The sequence below is a fragment of the Somniosus microcephalus genome, chromosome 13 (genome assembly GCF_052327205.1).
Source record: "Somniosus microcephalus isolate GS21.2 chromosome 13, FLI_Smic_1.0, whole genome shotgun sequence".
Classification (NCBI taxonomy): domain Eukaryota; kingdom Metazoa; phylum Chordata; class Chondrichthyes; order Squaliformes; family Somniosidae; genus Somniosus; species Somniosus microcephalus.
In genome coordinates, this window is record NC_140999.1 from 31,830,046 (window position 1) to 31,849,939 (window position 19,894).

A 19,894-nucleotide genomic window follows, 5' to 3' on the forward strand; every position below is an offset into this window, starting at 1 on the left:
TTGGCTGGGGAGTCTAGAACCAGGGGCCACAGCCTCAGGATAAAGGGTAGGCCATTCAGGACTGAGATGAGAAGAAATTTCTTCACACAGAGGGTGGTGAATCTTTGAAATTCTCTGCCCCAGAGGGCTGTGGAGGCTCAGTCATTGGGTATATTCAAAACAGAAGTCGATAGATTTCTGACTAGTAAGGGCATCAAGGGATATGGCGATAAGGGCCGGTGAATGGAGTTGAGGCAGAAGATCAGCCATGATCTCATTGAATGGCGGAGCAGGCTCGAAGGGCCGAATGGCCTACTCCTGCTCCTATTTCTTATGTTCTTATATGTTCTTATGTTGGTTCTTCACCCTGGCTGATGTTCAGAAATCTCCCTTGGCTGCCTGATATGACCTGGTGCTGTAAAAGATGAGTGTCGTTGTCATCTTCATAGCCACAGGTAGAGCAGTGTGGGCAGGTGGCTGTGACTTTAGGTCCTCATGCAGTAACTGGCACAGCTCCCCTATTGCTTCTTTGGTGAAGCGCAGTCTTTTAAAATACATCCAAGGTCCTCATAGAACATGTGTTGTCTGTATATTTTGGGGGAGGATAATATCTGGTGGGACGTTCTCCTTGATTGCTGCCTCACTTTCCTTTCCTCCATCCTCTTCTGCTCCACCTCCTCCTCAATAATGGCATGCAAAGGTATTGCCATAGGGAATGCCATATCTGCTCCCGAGAAGGCTTGCTGTGGGTGGAAGTGGTCAAAATCTCCTGGTGCTATCACCTTCCACAAGGTTTTGTGAACTGAGTGCAAAAAGAAATGCTCCAAAATGCCATTCCCAGCTGCAGTAATCGCTACTCAAACTTTCAGTAACCTTCAGACTCAAAACATTTCTCACTTCTCAGATGATCCTGGAAACAGTTGCACCTTTTATTTCTCATTCCAACTCTCCCATAGTGCGTTACAAGTGTAAATCTAGGAACCTTGAGGTGGCAGTGCCTCTGGCTATCATTTTAATATATGATGATTAGGCGGCCTGGGACTTGTTGGTGGGTGTTGCCGAAAAGGTCAACTCCCACCAGAACATTTTGGGGAATCAATTCCGAAACACTGGAAACAGCTTCTGCTCCAATTTACTGGCCAGTTTTCATAAATACTGCACACTCTACAGCTGGATTATTAATTTTTCATCATTTATGCTAGTTAAGTGGCTTATTAGCTACTTGAGAGGTGGTAAAGAATCATTATTACAGGTGTACAGTGATGTGTACTTTATATTGTTTATAAGGTCATTACATGAAATCCTCTGTTTGAAAAGGATACAGACCGGCCATTTTGTTATTGGGTCATAAACAAACATACGACAGTGACAGGCAGGAAATGACCCTCTGGTCCATCCAGCCTGTCCCATACAACTGCAATGCCTTGTGCATCACAATACATACATTCCCCACCACACCTGCAAGCCATGTAATCTCCTGGCAGAGGCGGAAAAAACTGATAAAACCCAGGCCAATTAGGGAAAGAAAATCTGGAAAATTCCTATCCAACCCCTTTAGGCAATGGAAACGAGTCCAGGAGACCATTCTGGCCCTGATTAATGTGATACAGTACCTACCTTTTATATAAGGTGGTCTCCGCCTTGGCCAGAAGAGATCCAACTCTCGCTTGAAGGAATTCAGCGAATCAACGCTTACCACACGAGCTGGCAGCCTGTTCCACCGCCTAACATCTAACCTAGTTCTGGCCTTACATAACTTGGGTTTGTGACCTCTGGTCCTGCCTAACCTATTTAGTTGAAACAAACTGTCAATTCGAACACTATCTATTCCCTCAATCAAATCACCCCGAAGTCCTGCTCCTATTTCTTATGTTCTTATTATGTTCTCTGAAGTCCCAGCTCTTTGAGCCTATCTTAGTGACGAAGATGCTTTAAACTAGGTATTAATCTGGTCTGCCTATTCCGCAATAAAAAGGGTTGTTAACCCATTTGTCATCTACACAGAGGATTACAGCACATGATGGAAACTCATGGTTTAGAAAAGAATAATCATGTTGTGTGACAAGTAGTTTATTTTTCAAAAAAATTGCACTCCTGTTACATTTTTTTTTACATATATATACTTTGAACAGGTTTTGAAATAAAACAAATTATTGCCGTTAGAGTTGGAAGCACTGTCTGTGGTTGTGAGGAGTGATGTCAAGGTCTCATTGCTACGACACTTGTTCATACTACAAACAATTGGCAGAGCCACATATATGTTGTATAAAAGTGGTTAATTAATTCTGGATATTTTTATAATTCATTCAGTTGATACTCATATAGTGCATAACAACAGTGTGGAGAAAAAAAAAGTTTTAATGGATAGCAATCATTTTTAATTTTTTTCACTGCTTCCTGAAAGTTACTTTTAAACTAATATAATTTATTTTAAAATGTACTATTTCACATATGTGCTAGCTCACCGTAACATTTCTGTATATTATCTCAATGGAAAAATATATTTGCTCTTCTATTTCCGCATTTTCAAATTTCAATTTCTTTTTGAATAAACGGTTGTTCCCCTCTTTTCGTAGTGATAATTTATCTTAATGATCATCTGGCTACAGTACACCATGATAAATGGTTGGTTTGCAGAGTTGGTGAGGCATCCTGTGCATTGTAGGTAGGTACATAAAATCCCGTATCTTCCACAGACTCCGCTTCATCAAGACAGTAAGACTTTTTTAATGTGAAAATCTTTTTATAGTCCAAACATTAGTATTTGTCTTAAATGAATTAATTCCTTTTCTGTGTTGGAGATATCTATTATTTCCTGGGGTAAATTATTACAGTGCCATAAGACAAGGCTATTCAGCTTTGAATTTATTTGCTTATTAAAGCATATCATACTGTGAGTGTAATTTGTATATTACGATTATTATAAAAAGATGTAGATGGAAAGAAGTATACATAATTGCTTTAGTAATAGAGTTTTTCGATGAATTGGGAAATTGATTTTTTTTAAGCTCGAGTGAAATGATGCGGAAAACTACAGGAACATTTAGCAGGTCATTACTAATGACATAATAATATCTTTGCAAGGACATCCTTTACAAAACACAATAAAAACATTCAGCAAAACAAAATTACAACAATCGCCGTAGTATCATTTTTTTTGTAAGCAAAAATTATTGTGATTTAAAAGAGAAAGTGCAAAACAACATGTTTTTCATATATATATATAAAACAAAATGTTCATAAATCAGTTTCTTTTTTAAATTAAAATACAAAGCCGCTTCAAAGATCTCGTATAAAGAAATAATGTACAACCAACTCAGTATCTGATAACAGGACAATAATACAATATGGGCAAACCTGAGTAGTTGTCCACTTAATTGCCTATTAAAGGAGCTGCAGATTCAGGAGAAAATCCAAACAGGATTTGATTATATACTACCGTATGTGAAATGATCCATCAACATAATCCATAGAAATTTCTGAGTTATGTTTCCAATATTAAAGAATGATTTAAATATTCCATTTCTCACAGAAAAGAATTACAGATTTTCATAGTCATATATAACTGATTGGCTGGGAGTGTTTAGAACAAAGGTCAAATATTTGCTTGACACAACCCCATTATATTACTGTGTATTAGTAAGTTGAGCACTCAGCATGTTTGAATTTTGAAGACCACTTCACTGGGTTCACACTGAGCTCAGGTCTGAACCAGTTTCTACCCTGAAGAGTCAAAAAGCCTTTTAGCAAGTCAAGTAGGTAATACCATATTGCGATGGGCCATACCAGTTAAAGGACTGAAATACTATTTACAGCATGCAACTCGTAACTCTTATCTGAGCCATCAGTGAAGATTAATTCATACAGATAATATTGATTATGCTTATTATTATAACATTATAAGCAGAAGTTTGTATGGTTTAAATGATCAATCAGCCTATTGGCTATGAAAACTTGTAATCAATGAACCCCTAGTTAATATATAGGATCTATAACATTTAGTTTTTAAACACTTGGCTCAAATCATCTTCATGTTGAACTTCCTTGCACCTCCTTGTCCACTACTGACTGTTGGGCCTTCAACCTTCCGAAATGAGTATTCAACCGAGAAATTGTTCTTGTGATGCCCTCTTCCTCTGCTCCACACAAAAAGAAGCAGAAAACAGAATAGCACCACCCCTAGGAAGGTGATGCACCCCATTGCTGTGGACACCAGGATGGTTTTCAGGTCAAATGTAAACTTCAGGAATACCTGCGTGTCGTTGAACGCAGTATCGTTGAACTCTGTTAGGTATGCAGTCCTGTTTGCATACAGGGCTCCATCTGAAGGGTGTCCCTTTACGGTCAGCACTGCAAAAGAGGTGTCATTTCCTCCAGCATTGCTAGCTATGCAAATGTGGGTGCCGCTATCGCGGACTTGCACAAATCGGATCTCCAGAGTGCCTCCAGGCAGTATTGTTGCTCTGCCGATACTTTTACTTGTAATCATCCTCCGTTGAGGAGAGACCCACATTATAACTGGAGCTGGTTCGCCATCAGCTCGGCAGGTAAAATAGACAGTCTGTCCCTCGCCAGCTGTTATGCGTTGCGGTTTTCTGTCCCGTATTTTGGGTTTTTGGCATGTAAAGTAGTCATGGAGGGCAGAGTCCTCGAAGTCTTTTAACTCACTGCCCTGAATATCTGCTGGAGCAGCGCAAACTGGCTGGTTGTCATCAAAACTGAGTGTCTTTCTCTTCTGCAAAAGCCACAGAAGGCGGCAATCACAGGAGAGGGGGTTATTATCCAAGCGCAGTACTGCTAAATTGCTTACGGATTGTAAAGCATTTTCTTCCAGCGTAACCAAGAAATTGTTGGAAATATTTAACACTTTTAATTGCCTCAGTCCAAGAAAGGCATGCGGCTCTATTGTAGTAAGCAGAGTACTAACCATGTACAAATGTTGAAGTCGGATTAAATCACGAAATGAGCCAGATTCAATGGTGGTTATAGGATTATAAGACAGATTCAATAACTTGAGATAGACCAAATTTCTGAAGGCTCCAGAAGGTACTGAAGAAAGGTTTGTGCTAGTTATGGAGAGATATGTGAGGTTCAGACCATACAGTGTTGTTGGAGTAATGGTCTCAAGAAGTGGCCAATAATCAATCTCCAGTTCTTTCAAGTTATACAGTTTTCGAAAGTTCTGTTCTTCCAGAAAGCTGATGCTAAGGTAACGCAGTCTGAGAGTGCTCAGATTTTGGAGATAGGAAAGCGATTCTGCAGAAATTGAGGTCAAGTTGCATTTCTCAATGGTAAGCTGTTCGAGGCCTAGGAGCCCACTGAAGGCCCGCTGTGAGATATAAACAAGGTCATTGTCCCCAACTTCTAGATGTTTCAAGTTCCTCAAGTCCTGGAACATATAATCTAGTAGAATCACAATTTTGTTTTCACTAAGATCCAGACGTGTTAAGTTGGTAAGTCTTGTGAAGACACCGGTGGGAATCAGTTTCAGCTGGTTGCTGCGCAGCTGCAAGGATCTCAAGTTGAACAAGTTGTTGAAAGCCCCGGGTTCAACATTTGTGATTATGTTTTCGCTGAGATCAATTTCTTCCAAAAGGGGAAATGTTGCCAAATCCCCAGAACTGATGCAGCGAAGTCTATTTTTGCTCAGGTCAAGTATCTTTGTTTCTATGGGAATGCCTTCTGGAATTGCAGTCAGACGTTTCCTGTGGCAGACCACTGATTTAATTTGGGCAGCACATTCACATCGAGCTGGGCAGCTGACTGTTGATCTTGTAACGAGAACCATCAGGGTTAGACCCAGAAACTGTTGCCAGCATGATGACATTGTGTAAAACATGATGTTACTGATGCAGTCTATCATTCTCCCATGCACCTGCATTACAAAACAAAAAGACATTAGAAAAATTCATGCTGGATCTTAAAGTTAGCTTGGTTACAATAGTTGAAGCTGTTAAAGTAACATAACTTTCCTGATTTCAGTTAGGTGTTTCTTTAAAATGGTAGTTTTATCATATATCTATCTTTTAATATATTAAGGCTGGGATTATCCCCCCCTGCAGTAGGGCAGAACTTCGGCCTACTCTCTGACACCCCCAACTCAGTTTCCAGGGTCAGGATTCCTCTGCTTTGTATGGTGGGATTCTGGCCATTGGCCGGCTGTGAAATCCCATGAAAAGGTGGCCGGGTAGTTAAAAGCACAGAAGGGCTTTGAAAATGGGAAGATACTGGCAAGCTAAAGATTACACAAAAAAGTAAGTGGGGGCCAGCATGGAGGGAGATAAACCTTGCGAGGTAGTTTTAAGCTACAAGGTCTATGCTTGCCATTATACTTACCTTTCAGTCCTTCAAACACTAGGTGGCACTGCTGCTCCTGCAAGCTCAATTTCCCAGGTAGTGCATCTGGTAAGTTTTATTAATTTAATATTTATTTTCCCCTTCCTGGATCAGTGTTCCCTGCAGGTAATTTAAACTTAAAATTGTTTTTTAATTTGTTTTCAATGTCAGGTTCGTTTTATGTTAATCTTAAATTTATTGAAACTGGTGCTTTTGCCTTCATGGGCCTTGAGCATCTCCATTTCCCACCTGCGGAAACCGGGTGGGTAGGCAATAAAAATGGCTCAGGTTACTTTACCTGCCGGAAAGCCGCCCTGATCCCGTCTTCACTGATTTTAACTGACACATCCGGACAGGTGGCAAAGCAGCTCACCCAAAGCGAGCGGGGTCCTAATTCACATATGCGAATCAGGATCTGATGCCATCACTGGGCCCCGACGGTGATTTTAACTTTGGCCAGAGCAGGGTTGCCCCCAACTTTTCCCGCCACCACCCCCCCTCCCCCCCCTCTTAGCTGAAGACCAGGGTGAAGAGGATTGAGAAGCTGACGAGGTCCTCCGGATAAGTTTTTTTAAACTTTCCTTTATACGGCCAGGAATAACAGGAGTATTTGAAAGTAGGATTAATAGGGTGGTGGTCAAGTATATGATCACAATGGATATTTCTATACCAAATGCTCTTCAGGCTGATGAACTCTACTAAATATTTTAAAATTCTCGTCCTTGTTTTCAAATCCTTCCACGCCCTCGCCCCTCCCTATCTCTGTAATCAATTCAATTCAATTCATTTCAAATCGCTTTATTGGCATGACAAGTTACATCTTATGTTGCCAAAGCATCGAAAAACATTCATGTTTGTTCACAAAAATACAGATCTATCCATACAGCTCCTCCAGCCCCACAAACCCCCCAAAATATCTGTGCTTCTCTAATTCTAGCCTCTTAAACAACCTTGATTTTAATCGCTCAACCATTGGTGGCCGTGCCTTCAGCTGCCAAGGCCCTAAGCTCTGGAATTCCCTCCCTAAACCTCTCCGCCTCACGACCTCTCTTTCCTCCTTTAAGATGCTTCTTAAAACCTACCTCTTTGACCAATCTGCCCTAATTTCTCCTTATGTGGCTCGGTGTCAAATTTTGTGAAGCACCTTGGGACGTTTTACTACTTTAAAGGCGCTATATAAATAAAAGTTGTTATTGTCGTAAATCAATATTTTGGCATTGAGGTTAGAATGGGCACTCTGCTGATACAAAGTGAAAATGTCCCATCATGGTGAAAAAATGGGTTGTTTGTTACACACCAAATATGCAAAATAGAATAATGCAATAACAGCAACATATCCCCCTCTCTGAGCCCTACTTTAAACACTGCTCTGTACGCCCATGGCAAAATATATCTTTAGAGCATTGTTTTGAACTAAGAATGGACGTGTTACTGGATGCCAAAAATTAGAATGGGGTTTGTAACCAGGAAAATAAAACAGCAGATGTACATACAGTAAAAAAAATGCAAACGGTATTAAAATTACTTCATCGCTACACAGACAGGTAAAGCACTTTTAAAGTTACTCCATTAAGGAGCCCAAGATTATGATGGGTTTGGATAGGCTAGATGGGGAAAGGCTGTTCCCACTAGTTGATGGTACAAGGACTGGGGACACAGATTTAAGGTTTTGGGCACGAGGTACAGGGGGAATGTGAGAAAAAACTTTTTTACGCAGTGAGTGGTGAGGACCTGGAACTCACTGCCGATGGAAGTGATGGAAACAGAGACACTCAATGTTTTCAAGGGGAGACTGGGTAGGCACTTGAGGGAAATAAACTTGCAGGGCTACGGAGATAGAGCGGGGCAATGGGACTGACTGGATTGCTCTACAGAGAGCCAGCATGGACTCGATGGGCCGAATGGCCTCCTTCTGTGCCGTTATGACTCTATGGGCTGGATTTTGCCAGCCCCGAGGAGATGGGTATGGAGGCGGGACTGTCGGTAAAGTTGCAGAAAGTGGGGGTGGCTTGTAAACCCGCCCCCATCCTGCCTCCGTGCCCTTTTGCCAGGAGGCGGGAAGCCGTCCTGACCCGGGTCCCGTCTCCTCGAGGCGGGAAAGGGATTAAATCCTTTTAACTGCCTGTTAACAAGTAGTTAACAGGCAGAAAAAAGGATCAGTCCCATTTTACCTTTTCAAGTGCAGGCTTCCCGACCTCAGAGAACCCCGCCGGGGTGGAGGAGTCGAGTAGGAGGTCTGCGGTGGTCGGAGGGGTTTGAAAGTGCAATGTAGAGGTGAGTGATAGGTGCAAGTGTGGAGTGGTAAGTATGTGAGGTGAGTATAAAGTGTTATAAAATATTCACTTACCTTTGTTTCTGCCGACAGCCTTCAGCCACTCTGGATCCGGAGTCCCGACATCTTCATTGTAGATTTCACAGACTGGCTGTTGGATCCTCCGAACCAACAGTCATCTGATTTCTACAAAGTAGAAAGGTTTGATGAGTCCTGAACAAAAGGACTCATCAAACTACACAGAATGTCAGTGTTTGACAGCTTCACAGAGCTGTCAAATGCTGACATTTCTTCTTTCAAGAAATCTTGACAGATGGCACGTCAGACGTTGAAGTGCTCTGTCAGTGACTTCCCCCTAATTGGCCTGCTGAGCCCGCTGGGCAGGCTTAACAAGGTCAATCAGGGGGAAATCCCGCTGGCTGGCCAGAAGATAATGGAGGCGTGACTGAGATCCGGCAAGCAGCAGTCCCACCTCCAACACGTCACCATTCAGAAAATCCAGCCCTATGACTCTATGACCCTGGAGGAAATAAAATCCCTTGGGGTAGATCTTGACTTTGTGTGCGGTAGTGTAAAACGGGAGATTGTGAGTCGGCAGCCCATTTTACATCTCTCTTGATTGATGTCAATGGAAATAAAAATCAGGAGAGATGTAAAGTGGGCTGCTGATTCTCTATCACTCATTATACACTATCGCACAAAGTGAAAATTACCCCCTTCTTTCAAAGACTTGCATTTTGAATTCCTTCTAAGGCTATGCATGTGGGAGAAGTAGCGACATAAACACAGGTAAGTATTCCTATGTTTGCTATTTCTAGCAAACTTGTCAGAAATAGCAATTAGAGGAAATTTTTTCCCATTATACTTAAATCTGTGGAATATTGAAGGGATCAATCTGTCTGTTACCACAGTAACTATTACTATATTGAATATGAATGCAATGGTGAATGTCACCATGCTAATTCTGTAACTGTAATATTGGTTTCTGCAACACTTCACTGCAGAGGGTTATCAAATGCTTCTTCTGTAACCATAGCAGTTCTGTTAACCATTATCTGTGATATAGTGCAGGATATGGTTTTGAAAGCTGTGAGTGTTGAACAATACAGACTGGGATAGGGCCAGATACGATTCCTGGTCCAAGTTAGCCAACCTGAGCCAGGCAGTGCTTGGGGCCAAGGAGCACTGTAATTGGACTTGCTGCCCCAGCATAGGAAGCAGAAAAGGTTGCCATGGGGTTTTGCTTCTGATTGCTATTGGTACTGGAAGGTGACAAATGGATTGGTCTCGGCAGTGATGCGCCCCATGGTATTGGTTGGGTTGTAATTTTGCACAGGTTGCAAGCATTGTACAGAATTCGCAATGTTCTACCAAGTCAGGGGCATCCTGTAAAATTTGTCACAGTTTCTTAAAATGAGTGTAAGAAAATTATAAATTAATAAATAATAATCCATTGTTGAATTTCCTGTCCCCTCAACTTCATAGATAATGGAAAGTGCTCTCTGTCTAGGTTCAGATCTGAAGAATTGCCACTTAAGAGTCATCAGTGGGTTTCTGGCAGCAGTGAAGCTCTAGCCCTGTATAAGTCACTCAAGTGAGATGGAGCAATGGTTGAAAATTGGAGGAAGAAAAGAACTACAAAAATATTGCAATCATGGAATTATACGTTGAGTCATGGTACACTCATATTGCAAGAGTAGATTGTACCTGACCTCTGGCAAAGGACCAGCATCTTACATGTCATATGTTTTTCCATGAGCCTTGACTACACAATGGGCCTGGTGTTTCCACGAGGTTGCTCTGGTTTTTTCAGCGCACTCCGCCCAAAATTGGCCAAACCAGCGCAAGAGATCAGGGAATTTTAAGTGCAAATTACGTCCGCCGCAAGTCGAACTCCCGCAATTTTTTGCGCTAGTTTAAAAAACATGGCGCTGGAAGCTGGCCCCGCCCACAAAACTGGCCACACCCCAGGACAAAGTAATCACATTGCGAGTTTCCGCTAATTGCTCTCATTGGTGGGCCTTTGAGGAGGTTCTTAAAATTAAGCTTTTTTTTTAGGCGTAAAAACACTAATATGCATGTTTTAAAAGCTTTTTTTAATTTACTAAGAAACTGACTACTATACACCAATGTAACTAGTAAATGGTTCTGTACAGTTTCTTAAAGTCATTTTCAGTTATTTAACATCGGGTTACTCACAGGTGGTGATTAGGCACTCTGACTAAAAATGCTTATTTTTTGTGATAAACCCATTTTCAGCTCTATTAATAAAGGTGCACCAGGTTTCCACTCTTAAATACATCAAGGAATATTTTTAATGCAAATTTTATTAAATTTTAAATGATGTTCAAAAAGGCTGGCTGATTGTGTTGGTTCATTACAGAACTTACATTCGCCGATATGCAAATGAGTTTGAGCGGAACTCTAGGCCTGTATCTTTAGCGCAGCATAAATAATGATGGGCAAACGCTGCTGCTTTCTTGAAAATGTTCATGCCACAAGACTTGTCTATAACGGTCACAGGGCTATTTCTGGGTTGCTAAGCTCATTTGCTGAAACGTGTTCAATTTATATTTGAGTGGCTGGTGAAATCAACTGCCAAACTGATAAGGAAAATGAAGCAGTATCACAAAATCACTAAATGCGATTACTGCGCGTGTTGCTAGCAAACAAATTCTTATCAAATCCATCTCTGCTGATTTAATGGAGATGTTATCAAATTTAAAATAACAAGTTAGCCCCCCTGTGTTTAACTAGAGGAAAGATCGGGTTAAGTATTTGTTTGCTAGTAGTAATTTCCAGGTTTTTGTACCTCTATAGCCCACCAAGAGGGAATGCCAAAAGGAAAATACTGCAGATGCTGGAAATCTGAAATAAAAACAGAAAATGCTGGAGATACTCAGCAGGTCAGGCAGCATCTGTAAAGCGAGAAACAGAGTTAACGTTTCAGGTCGATGACCTTCGGAATTCCAATCACTTGAATGATCATTGTGGATAAATAATAGAATTCTTATCTTTAAATGGAACACACGTAAATTATTTTACAATACAGTAAAATTGCACCTTGATGCTATTAACTAAAACCATAAATAGTCTGGCTACAGAGGTAGAGCACAGAAGAGCAGCGGTACAGAAGCAAATTCTAAAGTATTTGGTTACTGAGCTGCAGAAACATTTGTATCAAACATCTCATTTGAATTGATGATTAGCGTAGGGCCTGCTTTCACCAGCGTAAGGGTTAATATAAATGTTAAATAAAAAATATAAAAATAAAAAATCATCCACAAACATTTAAAATGAGTTTATGTGAATTTTGGCCCAGATTAAAATATTTTAAATTATTTTTCAAAAAATGACATTTTTATTGTAAATGCTTCATTAAAGGGACTTTTAATTAAATGTGAAAATGGGAAGATTTATTTTTATTAGAATTGTGTAATTTTTTTTATTATTTGGGGATTCCATTGCTTGTTATTAGGGGATTCTGTTCGGAAATGACAGCAATGCAATCCTTTTTGATAGGAGGATCTGGCCCATGTGATCCCACCTTGTAGGGATCTTGTAGAAGGTACACACTGCAGCCACGGTATGCCGGTGGTGGAGGGAGTGAATGTTTTTTAAGGTGGTGGATGGGGTGCCAATCAAGCAGGCTGCTTTGTTCTGGATGGTGTCGAACTTCTTGAGTGTTGTTGGAGCTGCACTCATCCAGGCAAGTGGAGAGTATTCCATCACACTCCTTACTTGTGCCTTATAGTTGGTGGAAAGGCTTAAGGGAGTCAGGAGGTGAGACACTCGCTGCAGAATACCTAGCCTCTAATCTGCTCTTGTTGCCACAGTATTTATGCGGCTGGTCCAGTTAAGTTTCTGGTTAATAGTGACCCCCAAGATGTTGATGGTGGGGGTTTTGGTGATGGTAATGCCATTGAATGTCAAGGGGCGGTGGTTAGACTCTTGCTTGTTGGAGATAGTCATTGCCTGGCACTTCTGTGGTGCGAATGTTACCTGCCACTTATTAGCCCAAGCCTGAACGTCGTCCAGATCTTGTTGCATGTGGACATGGACTGCTTCATTATCTGAGGAGTTGTGAATGGCACTGAACACTGTGCAGTCATCAGCGAACATCCCTATTTCTGACCTTATGTTGGAGGAAAGGTCATTGATGAAGCAGCTGAAGATGGTTGAGTCTAGGACACTGCCCTGAGGAACTCCTGCAGCGATGTCCCGGGGCTGTGATGATTGACCTTCAACCACCACAAGCATTTTCCTTTGTGCTAGGTATGACTCCAGCCAGTGGAGAGTTTTCCCCCGATTCCCATTGACTTCAGTTTTACTAGGGCTCCTTGATGCCACACTCGGTCAAATGCTGCCTTGATGTCAAGGGCAGTCACTCTCACCTCACCTCTGGAATTCAGCTCCTTTGTCCATGTTTGGACCAAGGCTTTAATGAAGTTGGGTGCCAAGTGGTCTTAGCAGAACCCAAACTGGGCATCAGTGAGCAGGTTATTGGTGAGTAAGTGCCGCTTGATAGCACTGTCGATTACACCTTCCATCACTTTGCTGATGATTGAGAGTAGACTGATGGGGTGGTAATTGATTTGATTTGATTTGTCCTGTTTTTTGTGGACAGTATATACCTCGGTAGTTTTCCACATTGTCGGATAGATGCCAGTGTTGTAGCTGTACTGGAACAGCTTAGCTAGAGGCGCGGCTAGTTCTGGAGCACAAGTCTTCAGCACGATGTTATACCATCTTTCAGATGAGACGTTAAACCTCTCAGGTGGATGTAAAAGATCCCATGGCACTATTTTGAAGCAGGGGAGTTATTCATGGTGTCCTGGCCAATATTTATCCCTCAATCAACATCACTAAAAAAACAGATTATCTGGTCACTATCATATTGCTGTTTGTGGAAGCGTGCTGTATGCAAATTGGCTGTCGTGTTTCCTACATTACAACAGTGACTACACTTCAAAAAGTATTCCATTGGCTGTAAAGCGCTTTGGGATGTCCTGTGGTTGTGAAAGGCGGTATGTAATTGCAAGTCTTTCTTTAGATGAAGAAGGGTGGGTGGAGGCTCGTGTGGAGCCTAAACACCGGCATGGATCTGTTGGGATGAAGGGTCTGTTTCTGTGCTGTAAATACTATGTAATGATTTATCTATCTGTTTTTTAAAAGCTGTTATGGATACTGCTTCCACCACTGCCCTTTTGTTTCACCTTATGACGCTGAATCCAGTTGTACCATGTGGCACAGAAAGGGAAATTGTTGGCAGAGAGAAAAACTTCTAATTTAGTCGATTGACTGCACTGCCTGTCATTTGCAAAGTTCACCAGTTCGCTTTCGTTCTCTAAATGTTTCCTATATATACACTGAATTTTTCATTTTTCTGCCTGTCTCAAAATCTTCACACACAGCTGAGTCTAAATTAAAGTGATTCAGTGGCATGATTGTCTGTTGTAACTTCCAGTCAGACATGACAGATTTAGTCGAAGTTCAGGTTTGTCAGATATCGTTCAAGATCCAGGAAAGAAATAAGTCTTGCTCGAAACAAATAGAGCGGATGATCCTCTGCAGTTATGCCAGCTGCCTGACGTATTTGCAGTAAGCAAGAGAGCAAAATAAAACGAGGAGCCATTCTCCCCACCACTCAAGGGCATTCCCACGATTTCCCACCAGGAGTAGTGTCGGGAATATATATCCACCAAAATATGGGCAGATGTATTGTAATGAGATGCAAATTATTGTAATATGTCCTGTGTGCTTTGCAAATCAGAAAGTAATTTGAAAAAAAAAGGTGGGATAGAGTTGGTCACTTTAATTAATTTAAAATTCAGAACATTTTGCACATCATAATTATCTAGAAGCATAGAAATTTACGACACAGAAGGAGAGCAATCGGCCCATCATGCCTGTGCTGGCTGAAAAAGAGCTATCCAACCTAATCCCACTTTCCATTCTTAACAGGAACTAGTGAAGGACACAACTAGACCTCCATGTTGTAAAACAGTCTGTATCCTTGTAGGTTACGGCACTTCAAGTCCATACCCAAGTACTTTATAAAAGTGATGAGTGTTTCTGCCTCTACCATTCTTTCAGGCAGTGAGTTCCAGATCCCCACCACCCTCTGGGTGAAAAAAGTTCTCCTGAATTCCCCTCTAATCATTCCACCAATTACTTTAAATCTATGCTCCCTGGTTATTGACCTTTCTGCTAAGGGAAATAGGTCCTTCCTATCCACTCTATCTAGGCCCCTCATAATTTTATACACCTCAGTTAAGCCTCCCTTCAGCCTCCACTGTTCCAAAGAAAACTAATTGAAGGCGGCCAGTAAATATTTTTAGCAATATAATTAAATTATTTGTTCTCTCTCATTAAATAGAATGGGAGTGACATGAATCAGTCATTCATGAAAGAAAGACTTATGAAACAATATTGAGTGGCCTATGGGTGGTGCTGTCCAGGGAGAGTATAAATACTCGGGCACGGGCCCAGCTTGCGCAGGACATTCTTAACAGGAACTAGTGAAGGACACAACTAGACCTCCACGTTGTAAAACAGTTGATTAAAGTTTTGTTTAATGCTTAGACCAAGTGCCTAGTAGTTTTCTTACGTCAGGGAGTTTTTAACTACCATTACATTTTTGTGCTGACCAGCCATTGTTATCAGTGAAATATTGAAACCTCCAATGGATATCAAGCACAAGAATCAAAATAAACCAAGTCCATTGACTTATTATCAGAATCTGATTTTATCAGTCTTTCCGATGTTGGCCCCTGCTACTATTTCAACAGAAGTCCTGATGCCCTTACTGTTTCCACCGGCGTATCGTGGCTGCAATGTGTACCATCTACAGGAAACTCTCGATTTACCAGCACCTAAATAACCGGAAATCCTGGTTAACCGGCAAAATTCAGGAGTAGGTTCAGGTAAGTTTTACTTCATATTACTTGCCTTCCTCGATCTGTTGCTGTGCAATCGGGTGTGGCTGCAGCTGTTGCTAAGCTACAGAGACGCTTGGAACTTGTGGCCGTTGTTCTGCACCTGTTGCTAAGTAACAGGGTTTGTTACTTTATACGGAGCTCTCAACTCTCCGTATCTTTTTGATCTATCCGGAATTTTTGATGAACTGGCACCACGTCGGTCCCATCGGTGCCAGATAAAAAAGAGTTTCCTGTACAAGATGCGCTGCAGCAACTCGCCAATGCTTCGTCAGCAGCACCTCCCAAACCCGTGACCTCCACCACTAGAAGGACAAGGGCAGCAGGTGCATGGGAACATCATCACCTCCAAGTTCCTCTCCAAGTCACACACCATCACGACTTGGATAGCTATTGCCATTCCTTCATTGTTGCTGGGTCCAAGATCTTGAAACATCCTACCTAACAGCATTGTGGATTGCAGTGGTTCAAGAAGAAGGCCTACCATCAGCTTCTCGAGGGTGACTAGGAATAAGTAATAAAATGTTGGCCTTGCCAGCGATGCCCACATCCCGAGAATGAATACAAAATAAAAAGGCATCTAACCTATACTTTAGGACTAACTTCTTTTTCTGACTATTCTTTCCCAGTTAGTTGCCATCATATATGTGCTTATTACCCTGTCGGTCTTCAGTTTTCAAACTGGAGTCTGTGGATCTAAAGGGAAGAAAGAGGACATTGCAAGGGGACTATGAGGTCATCCGATTTGTTCTGGGGTTAGGTATACCACAGGCTGTGTGCAAAGTGTCTTCAAAATTTTGCCATGGAGGGAGTGCAGTTGCCATGGAAGGAGTTCAGCGAAGATTCACCAGGCTGATACCTGGGGTGGCAGGAATGACGTATGAGGAGAGATTGGGTCGATTGGGCTTATACTCGCTGGAGTTTAAAAGAATGAGAGGGGATCTCATTGAAACTTATAAAATTCTAACAGGACGAGACAGACTAGATGCAGGAAGGATGTTCCTGATGGCGGGGGAGTCCAGAACCAGGGGTCACAGTCTAAAGATAAGGGGTAAGCCATTTAGGACAGAGATGAGGAGGAATTTCTTCACCCAGAGAGCGGTGAACCTGTGGAATTCTCTACCACAGAAGGCAGTTGAGGCCAATTCATTAAATATATTCAAGAAAGAGTTAGATATATTTCTTAAGGCTAAAGGGATCAAGGGATATGGGGCGAAGGCAGGGACAGGGTACTGAGTTTGAATGATCAGCCATGATCTCATTGAATGGCGGAGCAGGCTCGAGTGGCCGAATGATCTACTCCTGCTCCTATCTTCTATGTTTCTATGTATTCTATATTTTTCTGTATTTGTTGATTTATTTCTTCTGCCAAAATGTTCTAATTTTAAAAAATCTGTAATGAAAACAGTTTTCTTTTGACTAGACTTTTAGAACTAAGGGTAGGAGGTCCTCAGCACTGTGCCAATATGTATAAGGGGTTTCTCACTCAGAATATGTTGAAAACCACTGTTGAGAGGACTCACAAACTTAAAGGGTGCTCTAGATTCTGAATCACTAGCTCCAGTCTTGGCAATGGAAATCTAATGTTGCTTTACTGTTTCTTACAGACAAAATGGCAAAGGTGCAATTTTTATTGTACAAGGAAGTTAATGAACTGTTGAAGATAAGCTCAGTTCTGGTTTGGTGTGACACAGCCATATCTCTTCATGTCAGCTGAGTGTGCTATCCTGATCTTATGAGCACCACTCATTCAAACATATTAAGGAGGAGTTATACTTTTAGATGTAAGGTTATTATAGCCTTATACATACAAAATTAGAAACATCGCTGAGCTATTGGTCTCTATTTTTGAAGAATAGTTTGAACATGCTTATTAAGTAGATAAGTACGACTATCCTAAACTCCCACTCATCAGCTCAGCAGTGACAATGGGGCTGAGAAGTATCTAAGTCGGGCTTTACAGTGTGTTTTTTGTTCTCCCTTTTGCAATCTGGTTGGGAAGAAATACGGTTGTGTCATGTCACCTCCATCATACCCTCCACTCGGCATGGTGCTAAAAGTACTATATGTGCCACTTATTTGCCATCATACAGAAAAAATAAATGTCTCTTCAATAGAAAGTTGATTTAAAGTTTGACCTTTCCTTTCTGGTTTGGTGGACTGTTGGAAGACTGCGATGTTTCCTGAATCCCAACCTATGTAGATTTTGTTTGACCATGACAGGTGAATGCTCTTTCCCTCAGGAGTTTTGCAAGGCTGCACAAATGATGAAGCTTCACAATTTACCCTGAACATTAAGCGGTCATAAGAAAAATGGATAATCTATTTTTAGTTCAACAGCTGTCAGGATGATATAAATTCGCTGCTGGGAAACACATGGGGAAACATGAACTCAATTTTATTTTCTCCATCAGCATTAACTTTAAATTAAGTCAATGGAACAGTGAGAAAATGTTAGATAGCAGAATAAGCTGTATGCTGAGATCAATCGCTCTCCATTAAGCAAGAACTCAGATCTATGTATGATGTTCTGAAATTTGATATGATAGCTGTGCCTAATCCTGAATCTATTTTTTGAAATAAAAATTAAGTAAGACTTACCGCTACATAATATTATCCTGTAATTCTTCTGGGCCCAAATTAATTGTTGTCAATAAAAGCAGCAGTTGGCACAGACCACTGGTTAGAAAAGGTACTTTGAAAGAAAATAGCACATTAAACAAAATATAGCTCATATCGGCCCACCGGGAAATTAATCTTTTAAACGCTATTTATTCAACTTGTCCAAGTTTTTGGAATATTCATATTAATTTTTATTCGCTTATGGGATGTGGGCGTCGCTGGCAAGGCCAGCATTTATTGCCCATCCCTAATTGCCCTTGAGAAGCGCGGTGGTGAGCCGCCTTCTTGTACCGCTGCAGTCCGTGTGGTGAAGGTACTCCCATAGTGCTGTTAGGTCGGGAGTTCCAGGATTTTGACCCAGCGGCGATGAAGGATCGGCGATATAATTCTAAGACAGGATGGTGTGTGACTTGGAGGGGAACTTGGAGGTGGTGGTGTTCCCATGCGCCTGCTGCCCTTGTCCTTCTAGGTGGAAGAGGCCATGGGTTTGGGAGGTGCTGCCGAAGAAGCCTTGGCGAGTTACTGCAGTGGAGCTTGTAGATGGTACACACTGCAGCCACACTACGCCGGTGGTGGAAGGAGTGAATGTTTAAGGAAGTGGACGGGGTGCCAATTAAACGGGCTGCTTTGTCCTGGATGGTGTCGAGCTTCTTGAGTGTTGTTGGAGCTGCACTCATCCAGGCAAGTGGAGAGTATTCCATCACACTCTTTACTTGTGCCTTGTAAATGGAGGAAAGGCTTTGGGGAGTCAGGAGGTGAGACACACACCACAGAATACCTAGCCTCTGACTTGCTCTTGTTGCCACAGTATTTATGTGGCTGGTCCACTTAAGTTTCTGGTCAATTATGACCCCCAGGATGTTGATGGTGGGGGATTCGGCGATGGTAATGCCGTTGAATGTCAAGGGGTGGTGGTTAGACTCTCGCTTGTTGGAGATAGTCATTGCCTGGCACTTCTGTGGCGCGAATGTTACCTGACACTTATCAGCCCAAGCCTGAATATCATCCAGGTCTTGTTGCATGCGGGCATGGACTGCTTCATTATCTGAGTAGTTGTAAATGGTGCTGAACACTGTGCAGTCATCTTGTAACATCCCCATTTCTGACCTTATGCTGGAGGGAAGGTCATTGCTGAAGCAGCTGAAGATGGTTGGGCCTAGGACACTGCCCTGAGGAACTCCAGCAGCGATGTCCTGGGGCTGTGATGATTGATCTTTAACCACCACAACCATCTTCCTTTGTGCTAGGTATGACTCCAACCAGTGGAGCGTTTTTCCCACTGATTCCCATTGACTTCAGTTTTACTAGGGCTCCTTGATGCCACACTCGGTTAAATGTTGCCTTGATGTCAAGGGCAGTCACTCTCACCTCACCTCTGGAATTCAGCTCCTTTGTCCATGTTTGGACCAAGGCTGTAATGAGGTCAGGAGCTGAGTGGTCTTAGCGGAACCCAAACTGGGCATCAGTGAGCAGGTTATTGGTAAGTGCCGCTTGATAGCACTGTTGATGACACTTTCCATCACTTTGCTGATGATTGAGAGTAGACTGATGGGCGGTAATTGGCCGGGTTGGATTTGTCCTGCTTTTTGTGGACAGGACATACCTGGGCAGTTTTCCACATTGTCGGATAGATACCAGTGTTGTAGCTGTTCTAGAACAGCTTGGCTAGAGGTGCGGCTAGTTCTGGAGCACAAGTCTTCAGCACGATAGCCGGGATGTTGTCGGGGCCCATAGCCTTTGCTGTATC

The 19,894-nt window shown here is 42.0% G+C and overlaps 1 protein-coding gene across 4 annotated transcripts in view; it reads right to left on the bottom strand.

Annotated features, from left to right (window-relative positions):
• Positions 1–2,033: 2,033 nt before the first annotated feature.
• The window catches only part of LOC147108188 (leucine-rich repeat and immunoglobulin-like domain-containing nogo receptor-interacting protein 2), a 322,653-nt gene continuing 304,792 nt past the window's right edge, over positions 2,034–19,894 (bottom strand). For all 4 annotated transcript variants that reach the window (XM_086004729.1, XM_086004727.1, XM_086004728.1 and 1 more), the window contains one exon: positions 2,034–5,854. In XM_086004729.1, the coding sequence (XP_085860855.1) occupies positions 3,998–5,842 (1,845 nt within the window). In that variant the 5' untranslated portion in view covers positions 5,843–5,854 and the 3' untranslated portion in view covers positions 2,034–3,997. The remainder of the gene's footprint in view (positions 5,855–19,894) is intronic.